We start from the raw sequence: 17922 nt of genomic DNA, 5'->3' as shown, positions 1-17922 counted from the left end.
GAAGCTCACCGGTGTCCCGGGACAAGGCAAGTATAGCTTGGTTTCTTATTTTTAACTGCAGGCAGGGACGAGCAGTATTATCTTAAAAGGAGACAACCCCTTCAAGTTGGATTTCAATTTCATCATCTGTAAGTTCGGTCAGAAATCTGTGTGTACAATGGAAATGCAAGTGCATGGAAGGGATTCTAATCCATACTAAGGCACCTCATGCTCATACCTCTCCTCCCTCCCTACAAAATTAAATAAACACAAATTTATTTTAACATGTTTATCGATTTTTGTTAAATTTAGTCAGAAAAAAAAAAAATTAGTCATTAGAAAAAAAACCATTTCAAATCTGCATCAGTTTACAGGAATCTGTAATTAAGGAATAAACACCACTGGAGGACCAACCACTTGCATGATACCCCTTTGACATGCTTGTCAGTACACAAAATGTTAACACAGGCTTATCAGCTCTCCTGACATGGCAAATACCTTGTTCTTTCATGGGGTTTCAAGGTAAGAGCACCATTTCTTAAAGCACTACATTGTGTTGTTCCGGATATTCTTCCTGGAAATTGATAACAGGCAATTACTGATCTTCGTGTCAAAGTATCGGCACCGAGTAGACCATGTCTGGCTGTAAGCAACACACAACCTGTAAACGGAATGGTAATGTCAACCGAGTGCTACATTTCCAAGAGAAGTAACAGGACGGGCACATTGTAGCGTTCCAAGGAAAAATGTTTCAGAATTGACAGTTATAATACATAAATGCTATTCCTCATAATATAACATGTCAAGAGAACAGTCCCGGTCTTGTAAAAGGAATAGTTTGAACAAACTTAACACTTATATGTCAAGGAGGACTGGAGAGGACACTGAATGATACAGTGAGTCAAAGAACCCAAAAATGAGAATCTGTGTCCTCCTTTGCTCCTATAATCGTGCATTTAACATAAGACCATGTTCCAGTTGATTGGATTATTCCTTTAGGCTGGTCATAGACATGCTAAAATTGCCCGGCCACCAGATCTCTTCTCCAACACCATCAAACATGACTTGTTAACAATGAATGAATGCTATGGGTATATACTGGGGGAGCAGAGATGAGTGGTCGCCAAACGCCACCCATTATTTGAAATACAACTTGTCTAATCTAATAAATGCCAATGAGGAGGGGGGTGGTCTCTGAAAAAGATATCATGTCTATGGCCAGTTATCAGCGGCCTGCGTTTGTCCCGCAGTGACCTACCACTCCCTTCCAGTCGAGATCGAAGCTGCAGGAGGTTCAACCATAAAACGTAAATGAGGGCTGATAGGCACTGGTCGGTGTTCATATAAAACAAGATTATGAAATAAAACCAAGTGAAAAATTATTACATTGTGAGAGAAAAACATTAAGACGTGTTAAAGTTATCGCAATGTCGACCACTGGCACAGAAGGCATCCAAATAATAACAATAATTTAGTGCACACACTTTCTGTACGATTCAGTGCATCTCCCTACTTACTTCTCAGGGGCGGACACCCATCCCCCTCCTAGCTCATCACAGCTACAGAACAAGGGAAATTAAACATCAGTCATTTGTAAACTGGACCTCTGGAATCCATGAAAATTACGAGATTTGGGAGAAGATAACCCTACATGCCCAGCACGGGGTAAATGTCACTCCTCCCAAACGGGAAGCCCTGTCAGTCATTCAGTTGCATTAAAACAAAAACAAAAACAAAAAAAAAAAAAAAAAGGAAACTTGCTAAGTGGCTCAGATGCTTCCACTCTGTTCAGTACCTTCATCAATGATGCCATGACCAGCTTACACAAGTCATCATCTTTCTTAATGTTCATCATGAAATGCATTGGCAAGACTTGTCATTAGACCTAGGGGATAGAGTCTTGTGTGGGACGGTTCTTCCCCCAAGAACGTTCCAAAAAAGGCAAAAAATATAAGCGCAAGGAAGGAAGGGATAGTGTGCATACAACAGCATGAAGCCAGTGCTGTAGCGTCAGGGAGCATATAGTATAACTATGATAATCCACTGTAAACGTCGCTGACTCTCTTCCGAAGGAAGCTGCAGAATTCAAACATGGTGGCGGCCAGGCTCTGGTTGATGAGGTAGCGGGGAAGGCGACCCTTTTGAGAGAAGAGCAAATCACGGCGTCATATATGCACACACATTATGTATACAATGTCAGGCAAGCAGCTTGGTAATACCCTGGATATGGCCTACTAATAACTCTACTAAATTTAAAAAGAAAGGTACACTTTAACCCCTTTACCCCCAAGCGTGGTTTACACGTTAATGACCAGGCCAATTTTTACAATTCTGACCACTGTTCCTTTATGAGGTAATAACTCTGGAACGCTTGAACAGATCTTGGTGATTCCGAGATTGTTTTTTCGTGACATATTGTACTTCACGTTAATGGCAAAATTTCTTTGATATAACTTGCGTTTGTGTAAAAAAAGGAAATTTGGCTAAAATGTGAAAAATGTCGCAATTTTCAAACTTTGAATTTTTATGCCCTTAAAACAGAGAAATATGTCACACAAAATAGTTAATAAACAACATTTCCCACATGTTTACTTTACATCAGCACAATTTTGGAACCAAAATTTTTTTTTGTTTGGAAGTTATAAGGGTTAAAATTTGACCAGAGATTTCTCATTTTTACAACAAAATTTACAAAACTTTTTTTTTTTTTTATAGGGACCACATCACATTTGAAGTCACTTTGAGGGGTCTATGTGATAGAAAATACCCAAAAGTGACACCATTCTAAAAACTGCACCCCTGAAGGTGCTCAAAACCACATTCAAGAAGTTTATTAACCCTGCTGTTCTGATCGTTTCCACTATACACTTGTACTGCTCCGGTCATTTTTGACCGGACCTATTAAAATGCTGTTTTAGCTACTTAAAAATTTTTTTTTGAATACCTGTTGCATTATTATACTGTATGTGAACATGGTTGGTCATTATAAAAAAAAAAAAATACGTAAAAAAAACACTCAATTTTTTTTATTTATTTTGTGTTTATAAAGGTTACAAGGGCTTATTGAATTCTGCACAGAAATTACAAATTTGAGCTTAACTAACTAACACAACTACACTACTACTACTACTACTATAACAACTATACCTAACTATAACTAAAATTAACTATAGTATAAAATGCGTGCAAACATTTTGAAAAAAAATAGTAAAAATAAAAAAAAAAATCAGTTTTTTTTTCAGTAAATCAGGGTAAAAAGCAGGGTAAATAACATACAGAGAAAGAAAATTGCACAGAGCTGTACTGAAAGCCAATGCGTATGGTTTGTACTGAAAGCATGTGTAAATCTGCACCTAAAGCAACTGTTTACTTCATAAACAATAGTAGATGCAATAAGTAGTCTCAAAAGAAATTATAACTCATTTGTTTTACTCAAAAAATGGCTGAAATTAGCATAAAATGCTATTCGGTCATTATTGACTGGAACAGTACAAGTGTAAGAAAAAATGTGGCGCAAAAACTAAACCAAAAAAAAAAAAAAAAAGTACCCTAAGAAAGAACCCCTCAAATTAGGAAAATAGAAGTAACCACAAGTTTCAGAACCGCATAATGGATTTTTTAAAAAATATCAAAGTTCAACAACGGTCATTTTTGACCGAACATAACAGCAGGGTTAATCCCTTAGGGTAACAGGAGAAATTGGACCCCAAAAGTTGTTGTCCAATTTGTCCCGAGTACGCAGATACCCCATATGTGGGGGGGAACCACTGTTTGGGCGCATGGCAGAGCTCGGTAGGGAAGGAGCGCCGTTTGACTTTTTCCAAACTAAAATTGGCTGGAATGGAGATCGGACGCCATGCTGCTCTTGGAGAGCCCCTGATGTGCCTAAACAGTGGAAACCCCCCCACAAGTGACCCCATTTTGGAAACTAGATCCCCTAAGGAACATATCTAGATGTGTGGTGAGCTCTTTAAACCTCCAAGTGCCACACAGAAGTTTATAATGTAGAGCCGTAAAAATATCATTTTGTTCACAAAAATGATCTTTTCGCCCCCAATTTTTTATTTTCACAAGGGTAACAGGAGAAATTGGACCCCGAAAGTTGTCCAATTTGACCTGAGTACGCAGATACCCTATATGTGGGGATAAATCACTGTTTGGGCGCACAGCAGAGCTCGGAAGGGAAGGAGGACAGTTTGACTTTTTCAACGCAGAATTGGCTGAAATTGAGATCGGATGCCATGTCGCGTTTGGAGAGCCCCTGATGTGCCTAAACAGTGGAAATCCCCCAATTCTAACTCCAACCCCAACCCTATTCTCAGCACTAACCCTAACGGGAAAATGGAAATACTTTTTTTTATTTTATTATTTTTCTCTAACTAAGGGGGTGATAACGGGGAGGTTTGATTTACCATTTATAGCGGGTTTTTATGTTTGGCAGCTGTCACAAGTTAAAAGTCGCTTTTTATTGCAAAAAATAGTTTTTGCATCACATTTTGAGAGCTATAATTTTTCCATATTTTGGCCCACAGAGTCATGTAAGGTCTTGTTTTTTGCGGGACGAGTTCACATTTTTAGTGGTACCATTTTCGGGCACGTGACATTTTTTGATCACTTTACATTACGATTTTTGGGAGGCAGAATGAACAAAAACCAGCAGTTCATGAATTTCTTTTGGGTGGAGCGTTTACATTGTTCCGCGCGTGGTAAAATTGATAAAGCGGTTTTATTCTGTGTGTTAATACGATTACAGCAATACCTCATTTATATAATTTTTTTGTTTTGGTGCTTTTATACAATAAAAAAAATAATTATTTTTGCATCGCTTTTTTTACGGTGTTCACTGAAGGGGTTAACTAGTGGGACAGTTTTATAGGTCATGTTACGGACGCAGCGATACTAAATATTTGTACTTTCATTGTTTTTTTTTTTATTATTTACATAAAGAAATGTATTTATAGGGAAAATATTTATTTTTTCTTTATTTAGAATTTTTAAAAAAAATATTTCTACACAGTATAATTTTTTTTTTTTTTACATTATACAGTGATGTCCCAACCTGGGACAAAGTCAGATCGCTGATCTGACACTTTGCACAGCACTGTGTCAGATCAGCGATCTGACAGGCAGGGAAGGAGGTTTCTCAGGTCCTGCTCTCAGCAGGAACTGAGAAACCACCTCCCTGCAGGACCCGGAAGGACCCCGCAGACATCTTGGATCTGGGGGTTTGCAGGCAGGGAGAACTTCAGAACAACGCTATCACATCGCGTTGCTCTTAGGGTCTCAGGGAAGCACGCAGGGATCCCCCTCCCTGCGCGATGCTTCTCTATGCCACCAGAATGCTGCAATCATATGATCGCAGTGTGCCAGGGGTTAGAGCGCCGGGAGCGGTCCATGACCGCTCCTGGCACTTCGTGCCGGCTGTCAGCTGTGATAACCAGCCAAAGGCACATGGATGGGATAGTATGTCATGTCAGAAAGGGGTTAAATGTCATCATTAAAGGAAATCTATCAGTAGGAATGAACTCACCTAAACCATCTATATGGTCATGCAGGTCATAGGAAGCTGACTAATATTATATCTTGATATCTGCAATCCAATGTTTTATTCCAGAGAAATCCACAATTTTCTCAATGCTAAAATGACTTGTTAATCTATGTGGGCCAGACATAGATCTCCCTGAGAATTTGCCTTCAGGGATTATTTTACATTTGGGGGAGTTACCAGTGTGACATGTAATGGCTGCTCTCCTGATCTCACTGCAGAGCTGTGTGTGATTATACCTGACATCTGCAGACTCCTCTGAGTGCTTCACTTTCCATCTCACAGGCAGCTAGTGTTACTATACAGCAGAGCTGTGAGAGCTGAAGAAAACGTGTTTGTAAGGAGACAAGGTTCAGTTCTACTGTACTGTGTTTGTTACTTGTCTTACACTGGTAACTTCTCCTTTCACTTAAAATAAACTCTGGGGACAGATTCTCATGCAGATCAGTGTCCTCCCCATAGCCTTCAACAGCTCATTTACATATAAGGGAAAAATATGGATTTCAGCTTCCTATGACCTACATGCCCATATAGACTGCTTAGGAGAGCTGATCCTACTGACACATTCCCAATAATAAGGTCTCCATTTACCCCTAAGCAACAATTCCCACAATACTGATGGTGTCAGGACTAGCTAAGCTAATTGTACCTGGGATTACTCTTTAATGACACAGCCATACAATTCCCAGAGGAGGATAGTCCTGTGTTTCAAAAACAATGAAAGGTGGATTTTCTATACTGTAATGATGGCTTGCATTTGTAAGAAAAGAAGGTTCTCCACCTATAGAGGGAAGTTATAGTGCAAGTTCGGCAATTGTGCGATAGTAATCAGAGGTTGTTCCCTTGCATTTCTGCCATGAATGTGGTGGGACTAATCCTCCTCCTTTACGGACTGAAATAAGTGAAATACCACTTATTTCCATGGCGGGAATTTTTTCGACCCAGATATTTTTCAATGCAAATAAACTAGGCTACAGAAACCTCATTTCACATATATAGGATGCACAGTAGATCTCATATGATTAAAACAGGGATTTTGGCATGGAACCCCTGAAAAAAACCAAACATGTTAACATCCCCTCTGAAAGACATTTTCTTTAGTCTCGCAAGCTCTATACAACTCACAAAATACATACTATCTCCCAGCAGAATTTCAGATCAATTGAGCCGGACAGGCCTACCTTCAAATCAGTGTTAAGAATCCATACAAAAGTGCAGACAGAGGGATTTCGAGAACTTTTAAGCACTACAAAACCTCCTGGTCCATTTTCTCCTCTGAAAGAAAGTGATACTTATAAGATATTGTGTACGGGTTGAAGTTCAAGGAGTCAGACCCACATCAATTGGCAAGTTATTGCACATTATTGTGATAGGACATAACTTACAGGTGGAGGGGGCAGGAATAATGTATAACCAGTTTGATACATTATAGAGAAATTAATTACTTGCTTTATATTCCAAAATCTGGCCATTATTCCCCCAGACAAGCCTTTTGCTCCCCACCTCTAGTCTTTAAGGATGTGCAGCAGCCCCTAGTGGGCACATATGAAAAATATCTGAAATCTACAAAGCTATGGATCAGATAGCACTGATTTAGATCAGTCGTCTTCATCTATGGGCTCTCCAGCTTGCTGGTGGTTGTGGTTTTGGCACTGACTTCATAAATAATACATTTTGCTCTTTACAGGTGCACGTTATAATGAACATGCAAGAGGCTCACCGGACATATTTTGTCAGTGGAGGTCTCGTATGGTGCGTCCCTGCAATGCCAGCTGACAAGTAGCGATCTTTTCTTCTCTCGATTCTTCGTATATTAACGAAATCTCTACAATGTAATAGGGTATTTGTAAGAGCCTATATCAAAATTAGGAAACAGAAACAAATAGATACTAACCTGGGTGACACTACTCCGCCGGCTGCCCCCGCAGAGACGTCGTACGATACAAGGGTGTTATCATCCACACGCTGTAAGATCTGACAAACAGAACACATGGGAAGCAATACATTTCTAGAATCGAACTGGAAAGATTATGCCATTTGTTAATATGGGATATAGCAAGAGTCTAAAAAAATAGTCTGTGGGGAAAGACGGGGCCATTTAATATTTCTCCTAAAGCCCTCATTAAATTCTCCAGCACTACAAAAGTAATAGCTGACCTGACAAACAGCCACTGTTCGGTTCCATAAGACCATCTTTTCAGGTTGTAGGATGACCTCCTGGTACACGACCTCTGCAGGGCACTGAATCAGAGCCTGAGAACCAAACCAGAGTGTGATCATATTAACATACATCATACAGATGTAATAAAGTCGGAATGGATCCTCGAACCCTACCTTTAGGATGAACGATCTTCCATGGAAAGGCACGTCTAATGTGTACACAACGTCTCCAACATCCTAAAATGCAGAGATGTTAAGTGGTTGGTCTGATCTAGAAATCCAATTATCAGACGCAGCATAAAACCAATATGCTTAAGGCTCCGTCTCACATAGCGAGATTGCTAGCAAGATCGCTGATGTGTCACAGATTTTGTGACGCAACAGCGATCTCGCTACATGTGACACATAGCGGCGACCGGCCCCCCCACTGGATATCGCTGATCGTGCTTGAATGTCCTGGGCCATTTTTTCATCGTCGGCGTCCCGCTGGCCAGCATGCATCGCTGTGTTTGACGCCGACTAGCGACCTCGTTGGCGACGCAGATCTCAGGGACGCAGGCTGGAATCGTTCAGAATAGCTGCTGTGTGACAACGCACCAGCGATCCTTACCAGGTCGTATCGTTGTCGGGATTGCTGGTGCGTCGTTGAAGAGATCTGCCTGTTTGGCAGCTTACTAGCGACCATGTAGCGACACACCAGCGATCCCTACCAGGTTGTATCATTGTCGGGATCGCTGGTGCGTCGCTATGTGAAACGGGACCCTTAGAAGTGAGGATCCACCATATGAAACCTCAGCTCTTAAGAGGCATTTACATTGCAAGATTATCAAGAACGGGTGTTAAAAACGCTTGTTTCCTGCAGGATAAACAGGCTGCAGATCACCAGATGAACAAGAAAATCGCTCATTCATCGGGTGAAATGATCTTGTGCATTGCTAAAGATCGCCATTCTCGGCAACGCATCGTCCTGTGCAAAGTTGACTCGGGCTGCTGAGGACAAGGGCAACCTACGCGCACTGAGCGATCGAGTATGAGAGCGCATCATTTACTTTGGTCTGCCTGGGTTAAATGGCATTTAAATAACCACCGATTGGTAAAATTTACTGATCGGCAGTCGTATTATGCCGCTGGTCGGTCCATGTAAACAGCCCTTTAGCCAGAACGTCTCTAACTAGGTAGGATCCCGGCATTACATGTAAAGCCATATTTCCCCAACAGAGGATTGAACACTTGCTGCTGGGTCATCGCACTTTGCAGCAGATTGCTGATGATCACAGCTGTCCGATTCCCTGTGATAATCATCACACCTTATACTACCTATAACCACTAGGAACCTGAGATTGGGACTTTAGAAACCAAAGAACAGGGCTCTGCAGCCATCCTGAATAAAGAAGAGGTGCGCGCACATAGCCTTGGCTTTATTTATTGTCTATGGGATTGCCGAGTGGGAATGACCTTTTAAAGTCAAACTGCAAGGCCACAATCAAACTTGTGGTTATAAAAGAGGAGGACGCAGGATACTCACATTGCTCTTTTCAAAATTCCAGCTGACTTCCTGCGCCAATATCTGCTCTACGATCTCCATTGCCTCCTTTCCCTTCCTTACATACTCTCGTTCTTGAAGGGTAACAGCCTTCCGGCCCACAGCTTCATCGTCGTCATCAAACTCATTATCTGACCCTATGGTGACAGAGGAGGCAAATGTAATCTGTCACTGATCAAGCCTCAGGGACAATGTCTAGGAATTATAGATTAAGGATGCCAATGGCAGGAAGTAAAGGCATATGTCACAACATGCAAGGTGCAGAACAATAGGGAAACCCTGACCTGCAAAGGACTCTGGTGGGGAGTAAAACGGCCCTTCTGAGGGAGCGCCTGGGAACAAGAGTGAGGGCCGAAGAGCGGCAGCTTGTGCAGCCAGATACCCTGAATAAGACAATACAGATGATTACCATGAGAGGAGAAATATACCACCATCATAAGCAGAACTATTTGTCGTAATCCCATTATTAGCCTGGTCACATTTCATTTTTGGCTATGGATATCGACCCTTATTAAGACCTTTATAGTGGCAGTCACTCACATCGCTCTTCCTCTGCTTCTTGAGTCAAAACCTTGAAGTCCAGGAACCATGTTTCCAGCCAAGCCAATACAAAAGAAATAATAGGCAAAAGATACCCAAAAGCCCCTTTGGATAAAAGCTGAGAATGAGAAATAAAAACAAAGGTTTTGAAGTTCATATGTGTAGAATTAATAAATCGGTACAAAATGTTGAGTTACTTGTAAATATTGTGCAATACTTATCTTGCAGTGATAATGAATTACTATCTGTGTCACAGTCCAGAGCTGCGTTAACAACTCAGAGCTGAAATCTCTAGGAATTTTGTGTCGAATTAATATCTGTACATAGTCTGGTAATTTAACTTTTAAGACATATAGTAATGCAATATAAGAAAACTAACTGTTGTATTCTGGCATGGGCACTGAAGCTGGCCGAATCCACCGGTCCCACCAGCTTCAGAGCAGACCTTACAAGCGCTATAGCAAAGGTGGATATTTGTAGGCATAATTATGCTTCTCTAGAAAATCAGAATGCAGAGGTGGCCGTAACCTAGGCAACGCGCAGTAAATTATAGAATTAAAAATGCCTTCGTTCTTGAGAAAGGAAAGATATTTAATAAAAGGTAAATAGAAAAGTTGTTTGATTTTACAGGGACTTTGCAATTTTACCCATTTAAGAAGATGAGACCACTTTAACATTTGACTTTAATTCTCTCATACAAGGTCTGGAACTGTGGACTACTTACTTGTGACATAATGACTTTAACAATGAGAAAGGCGCTGGTCACCAGGGTTGTAATCTGATAAAAGAAACAAGATTGCTAGTTTCTCAGCTAAAAATCTGTATCTTGCTTACTACAGTGAGTAGGGGGCACGAGGGTGCAATGCCTGCTAACTGGGTCAGATCCATAATACATTGCTGTGGAGAGGTTGCGAATTGTATAATGATGCATCAAGGATCTGTAATGTCATAGCGGGTTATATAAAAAAATAATTATGTGCCCATCAAGGAAGTGAAGGAGTATTACACGCTTTGCATTGAAGTGAATGGCTGCCTTCCTGGCAGCTCTCAGAACTCCAAGGCTATGTTCACATGCAGCATTTTCTGGGTTCAGATTGCGTGTGTGATTTGCTTACAGCACATGTTGAATACAAGATTGCTTTAATCACCAAGAATGCAACATAAAACACTGTAAAACCTTTTTTGTGGTTTTTTTTGCACTCACTGCTTTATTTGGGTGAAAAAAAATCCTGCAAAAACGCTGAGAGAATTTACATGCTGCAGATTTAAAAAAATGATGCAATGCTGAAATTCAGTCAGAAATTCCCCCCTCATAGTTCTCGCCATTACTGTAAAAAGCAAGTTCTGTGCTGCAGAAAAAAAGGAGCTGTAAAAACACAGTGTGAACATAGCTCAACTCCAAGCAGGAGACTGTGATATTGAATGCTCTCTCCCCTGCTTATTATAGCTATTTGGTGATTACGATCACTATACAATGACCTGACTGTGGGGAGAACAACTGAGCATATGTGACGAGCCGCACTCCACTTATCTCAGAATCCGGATCCCTCACTAATCTGCAGGCAATTTTAGTGCCTGCTAAATAAGAACAAAACATGAAGGAAGTTTAGTTATTCTTTAAATTTTACAACTGTCATCCATGTCATTTCAGACGTCATCTACGTTACTGAATTATTATATAAGGAAATACAAATGCTTCTCACTAAATTAGAATATCAAAAAGTTAACTTCAGTTCTTCAATACAAAAAGTGAAACTCAAATTATAAAGAGTCATTACAGACAGAGTGATCTATTTTATGTGTTTATTTCTGTTAATGTTGATGATTATGGCTTACAGCCAATGAAAGCCCAAACGTCATTATCTCAGTAAATTAGAATAATTAACAAAAAACACCTGTAAAGTCTTCCTAAGCGTTTAAAAAGGTCCCTTAGTCTGTTTCAGTAGGTTCCACAATCATGGGGAAGACTGCTGACTTGACAGATGTCCAGAAGGCAATCATTGACACACTCCACAAGGAGGGTAAGCCACAAAAGGTCATTGCTAAAGAAGCCGGCTGTTCACAGAGTGCTGTATCCATATTAATGGAAAGCTGAGCTGCTCGAGGTCTAGTGTGAAGTTTCCACAATCAATGATGGTTTGGGGAGCCATGTCATCTGCTGGTGTAGGTCCACTGTGTTTTATCAAGACCAAATTCAGCGCAGCCGTCTACCAGGAAATTTTAGAGCACTTCATGCTTCCCTCTGACAAGCTTTTTGGAGGAAATTTCATTCTCCAGCAGGACTTGGCACCTGTCCACACTGCCAAAAGTACCAATACCTGGTTTACAAACAACAGTATCATAGAATCATAGAATCGTAGAGTTGGAAGGGACCTCCTGGGCCATCTGGTCTAACCCCCTGCTCAAGGCAGGATTCGCTAAATCATCCCAGTCAGATGTCTGTCCAGCCTCTGTTTGAAGACTTCCATTGAAGGAGAACTCACCACTTCTCGTGGCAGCCTGTTCCACTCATTGATCACTCTGTCAAAAAGTTTTTTCTAATATCTAATCTGTGTCTCCTCCCATTCAGTTTCATCCCATTGCTTCTAGTCTTTCCTTGTGCAAATGAGAATAAAGTTGATCCTTCTACAATGTGACAGCCCTTTAGATATTTGTAGACAGCTATTAAGTCTCCTCTCAGTCTTCTCTTTTGCAAACTAAACATTCCCAAATCCTGCAACCTTTCCTCATAAGACAGGGTTTGCAGACCGGTCACCATTCTGGTCGCTCTTTTCTGAACTTGCTCCAGTTTGTTGATGTCTTTTTTAAAATGTGGTGCCCAAAACTGGACACAATATTCCAGATGAGGTCTGACCAAAGAGGAGTAGAGTGAAATAATGACTTCACGTGATCACTGTGCTTGATTGGCCAGCAAACTCACCTGACCTTAACCCCTTCATGACCCAGCCTATTTTGACCTTAATGACCTGGCCATTTTTGGCAATATTGACCAGTGTCTCTTTATGAGGTAATAACTCAGGAACGCTTCAACGGATCCTAGCGATTCTGAGATTGTTTTTTCGTGACATATTTGGCTTCATGTTAGTGGTAAACTTAGGTCAATAATGTTTTCATTTATTTGTGAAAAAAACGGAAATTTGGCGAAAATTTTGAAAATGTCGCAATTTTCACATTTTTAATTTTTATTCCGTTAAACCAGAGAGTTATGTGACACAAAATAGTTAATAAATAACATTTCCCACATGTCTACTTTACATCAGCACAATTTTGGAAACAAAATTTTTTTTTTGTTGGGAAGTTATAAGGGTTAAAAGTTGACCAGCGATTTCTCATTTTTACAACAAAATTTACAAAACCATTTTTTTTTTAGGGACCACCTCACATTTGAAGTCACTTTGAGGGGTCTATATGGCAGAAAATACCCCAAAGTGAAACCATTCTAAAAACTGCACCCCTCAAGCTACTCAAAACTATATTCAAAAAGATTATTAACCCTTGAGGTGCTTCACAGCAACTAAAGCAATGTGGAAGGAAAAAATAAACATTTTAATTTTTCCAATAAAAAATTTCTTTTAGCATCAATTTTTTCATTTTCACATGGGCAACAGGATAAAATGGATCCTAAAATTTGTTCGGCAATTTCTCCTGAGTACACCGATACCTCATATGTGGTCATAAACCACTGTTTGGGCGCATGGCAGGGCTCAGAAGGGAAGGAGCGTCATTTGACTTTTTGAATGGAAAATATGCTGGAATATTTAGCGGTTGCCATGTCGCGTTTGGAGAGTCCCTGTGCGCCTAAACATTGGAGCTCCCCCACAAGTGACCCCATTTTGGAAACTAGACTCTTCAAGGAACTTATTTAGATGCATAGTGAGCACTTTGAACCGCCAGGTGTTTCACAAATTGATCCATAAAAAAAAAAGGACTTTTTTTTTTTCACAAAAATTTTCTTTTAGCCTCAGTTTTTTCATTTTCACATGGGCAATGGGATAAAATGGATCCTAAAATTTGTTGGGCAATTTCTCCTGAGTGCACAGATACCTCATATGTGGTCATAAACCACTGTTTGGGCACACGGCAGGGTCCCGAAGGGAAGGAGCACCATTTGACTTTTTGAATGGAAAATTAGCTCCAATCATTAGTGGACACCTTGTCGTGTTTGGAGAGCCCCTGTGTGCCTAAACATTAGAGCTCCCCCACAAGTGACCCCATTTTGGAAACTAGACCACCCAAGGAACTTTTCTAGATGTGTGGTGAGGACTTTGAACCCACAAGTGCTTCACAGAAGTTTATGATGCAGAAAAGTGAAAATAAAAAAATAATTTTTTTTCCTCAAAAATGATTTTTTAGCCCGCTATTTTTTATTTTCACAAGGCTAACAGGAGAAATTGGACCACAAAAGTTGTTGTGTAATTTGTCCTGAGTACACCGATACCCCATATGTCAGGGGAAACCACTGTTTGGGCGCATGGGAGAGCTCAGAAGGGAAGGAGCGCAATTTTGGAATGCAGACTGATGGGATGTTCTGCGGGCATCATGTTGCGTTTGCAGAGCCCCTGATGTGCCTAAACAGTAGAAACCCCCCACAAGTGACCCCATTTTTGAAACTAGACCCCCCAAGGAGCTTATCTAGATGTGTAGTGAGCACTTTGAACCCCCAAGTGCTTCACAGAAGTTTATAAACGCAGAGCCATGAAAATAAAAAATCTTTTTTTTTTCCTCAAAAATGATTTTTTAGCCCGCTATTTTTTATTTTCACAAGGGTAACAGGATAAATTGGACCCCTAAAGTTGCTGTTCAGTTTGTCCTGAGTACGGTGGCACCCCATATGTGGGAGGGAACCACTGTTTGGGCGCACGGCAGGGCTCAGAAGGGAAGGAGCGCCATTTGACTTTTTGAATGGAAAATTAGCTCCAATCGTTAGCGGACACCATGTCGTGTTTAGAGAGGCCCTGTCTGCCTACAATTTGGAGCTCCCCCACATATCACCCCATTTTGGAAACTAGACCCCCTAAGGAAGTTATCTAGATGCATAGTGAGCACTTTGAACCCCCAGGTGCTTTACAGAAGTGTATAACGCAGAGCTGTGAAAATAAAAATATTTTTTTTTCCTCAAAAAATGATTTTTTTTAGCCCGCTATTTTTTATTTTCACAATAGTAACAGGAGAAATTGGACCCCAAAAGTTGTTGTCCAGTTTGTCCTGAGTACGCTGGTACCCAATATGTGGGGGGGACCACTGTTTGGGCACACGTCGGGGCTCGGAAGGGAAGTAGTGACGTTTTGAAATACCGACTTAATGGAATGGTCTGCGGGCGTCATGTTACGTTTGCAGAGCCCCTGATGTGCCTAAACAGTGGAAACCCCCCACAAGTGACCCCATTTTGGAAACTAGACCCCCCAAGGAACTTATCTAGATGTTTGATGAGCACTTTGAACCCCCAAGTGCTTCACCGAAGTTTATAACTCAGAGCCGTGAAAACAAAAAAAAAAACAATTTTTTTCACAAAAATCATTTTTTTAGCCCCCAAATTTTTATTTTCCCAAGGGCAACAGGAGAAATTAGACCCCCAAAGTTGTTGTGCAATTTTTCCTGAGTACGCTGATACCCCATATGTGGGGGTAAACCACTGTTTGGGCACACGTCGGGGCTCGGAATGGAGAGAGTGCTGTTTGAAATTTTGAACGCAAAATTGGCTGGAATAAATCGTGGCGTCATGTCGCGTTCGGAGACCCCGTGATGTGCCTAAACAGTGGAAACCCCTCAATTCTAACTCCAACCCTAACCCCAACACACCCCTAACCCTAGCCCAACCCTAATAATAACCCTAACCACAGCCCTAACGCCAACACACCCCTAACCCTAATCCCAACTCTAACCCTAACTACAAGCCTAACCCTAATCCCAACCCACCCCAACCCTAATTCCAGCCCTAACCCTAATTCCAGCCCTAACCCTAATTCCAACCCTAATTCTAGCCCTAACCCTAATTCCAACCCTAACCCTAATTTTAACCCTAACCCTAATTTTAACCCTAATTCCAACCCTAACCCTAATTCTAGCCCTAACCCTATTTCTAACCCTAACCCTATCTGTAACCCTTATTCCAACCCTAACCCTAGTTCGAACCCTAAATGGAAAAAAAAATATTTTTTTTATTTTATTATTTGCGCCTGGCTATGGGGGTGATAAAAGGGGGGTGTATTTACTTTTTTTTTCATTTTGATCACTGTGAGAGTGTATCACAGTGATCAAAATGAAAAATGAATGGGCAACCGGCAAATTCATGGGCGCCGCCATCTTGGACAATGGCAGGCGCACTGCGCATGCGCCCGCCATTTTGCCAGATGGCGGCGCCCATGATCCGGACGCCGGGAGCCACGGCGGGACACCGGGAGCACGATCGGAGGTCCTGGGGGGATCTGAAGGTGGGAGGGAGCAATAGACAGGGGAGGGGGAGCAGATGATGACGGCGGCGAACGATCGCCGCCGTCCATCGGTGGCGGGGGCCGATCGGCCCCGCCAGCCCGTGTGTGGGGGGGGGTCGGTGTCCAGCCATGTCCGATGCTATTGCAGCATCGGCCATGGCTGGATTGTAATATTTCACCAAATTTCATTGGTGAAATATTACAAATCGCTCTGATTGGCTGTTTCACTTTTAACAGCCAATCAGAGCGATCGTAGGCACGTGGGGGCTAAGCCACGCCCCCAGGGATTAACTGTAGAGTGTCCTTTGTGTGCGGGTCGGGTGACCTTTCAGTGACCCCGGTCACCCGACCCGCAGGGGGGCTATTTATAGCATGACGCCTACGTAGGCGTCATAGGTCGTTTGGGCATGACTTTTCATGACGCCTACGTAGGCGTCATGGGTCGTTAAGGGGTTAACCCCATAGAGAATTTATGGGGTATTGTCAGCAGGAAGATGAGAGACACCAGACCCCACAATGCAGACGAGCTGAAGACTGCTATCAAAGCAACCTGGGCTTCCATAACACCTCAGCAGTGCCACAGGCTGATCACCTCCATGCCACGCCGCATTGATGCAGTAATAGATGCAAAAGGAGCCCTGACCAAGTATTAAGTGCATTTACTGAACATACATTTCAGTAGGCCAAGATTTCAGATTTTAAATTCATTTTTCAAGCTGGTGTTATAAAGTATTCTAATTTACTGAGATAATGACTTTTGGGTTTTCATTGGCTGTAAGCCATAATCAACATTAACAGAAATAAACTTGAAATAACAGGATTTTTTGGGTTGCTTACCGTAAAATCTGTTTCTCAGAGCCTTCATTGGGGGACACAGAGACCATGGGTGTATGCTTTGCTGCCACTAGGAGGCTGACACTATGCACAAAAAAATGTTAGCTCCTCCTCCGCAGTATACACCCCACCGACCGGCACCAATTTCCTCAGTTAGTGAGAAAGCAGTAGGAGAAGTAACAAAACAGAATGAAAACAGAACAGACAACTCAACTGTAACCAACTGACAAACATAAGAACAGGAGTTGTAAAACATGGGAGGGTGCTGTGTCCCCCAATGAAGGCTCCGAGAAACAGATTTTACGGTAAGCAACCCAAAAAATCCTGTTTTCTCGTTCGCCTTATTGGGGGACACAGAGACCATGGGACGTCCCAAAGCAGTCCCTGGGGTGGGAAACAAATTTCCATCAGGCCAGCGGACTCACCACCGCGGCCTGCAGAATCCGTCTACCTAGGCTGGCGTCCGCCGAAGCGTAGGTGTGGACTCTGTAGAATTTCACAAACGTGTGAACCGATGACCATGTTGCAGCTTTGCAAAGCTGCAGCGCGGAAGCTCTGTGGTGCACCGCCCAGGAGGCACCCACTGCCCGAGTAGAGTGGGCCCTGATCCCCGGAGGGGCTCCGCGACGCTTAACTCGGTAGGCTTCCAAAATTGCCGGTCTGATCCAGCGAGCAATAGTGGCCTTTGACGCCGAGTGACCTTTCCGCGCCCCATCAGGGATAATGAAAAGAGACTCTGTCTTTCGCAAGGAAGTCGTCCTAGACAGATAGACTCTTATCGCCCTAACCAGGTCCAGCTTGTTCAAGGACCGCTCTCGGGGATGAGTTGGATACGGACAAAAGGATGGTAGCACGATATCCTCGTTGAGGTGAAACGAGGACACCACCTT

At 42.1% G+C, this 17922-nt stretch overlaps 1 protein-coding gene across 5 annotated transcripts in view; it reads right to left on the bottom strand.

Moving 5' to 3' along the window:
- Window positions 1-253: 253 nt before the first annotated feature.
- Window positions 254-17922, bottom strand: part of STARD3 (StAR related lipid transfer domain containing 3) — a 68878-nt gene continuing 51209 nt past the window's right edge. For all 5 annotated transcript variants that reach the window (XM_073572561.1, XM_073572562.1, XM_073572563.1 and 2 more), the window contains 10 exons: window positions 10492-10545; window positions 9768-9885; window positions 9512-9610; window positions 9210-9364; window positions 7859-7921; window positions 7682-7777; window positions 7419-7498; window positions 7245-7349; window positions 6706-6799; window positions 254-2117 (listed from right to left, as the gene is read on the bottom strand). In XM_073572561.1, coding sequence (XP_073428662.1) covers window positions 2010-2117; window positions 6706-6799; window positions 7245-7349; window positions 7419-7498; window positions 7682-7777; window positions 7859-7921; window positions 9210-9364; window positions 9512-9610; window positions 9768-9885; window positions 10492-10545 — 972 coding nt within the window. In that variant the 3' untranslated portion in view covers window positions 254-2009. The remainder of the gene's footprint in view (window positions 2118-6705; window positions 6800-7244; window positions 7350-7418; window positions 7499-7681; window positions 7778-7858; window positions 7922-9209; window positions 9365-9511; window positions 9611-9767; window positions 9886-10491; window positions 10546-17922) is intronic.

The sequence above is a fragment of the Dendrobates tinctorius genome, unplaced genomic scaffold, assembly GCF_039654945.1.
Source record: "Dendrobates tinctorius isolate UK_male_01 unplaced genomic scaffold, ASM3965494v1 ptg000032l, whole genome shotgun sequence".
Taxonomy (NCBI): Eukaryota; Metazoa; Chordata; class Amphibia; order Anura; family Dendrobatidae; genus Dendrobates; species Dendrobates tinctorius.
This window is presented reverse-complemented; position numbering and strand designations above follow the sequence as displayed.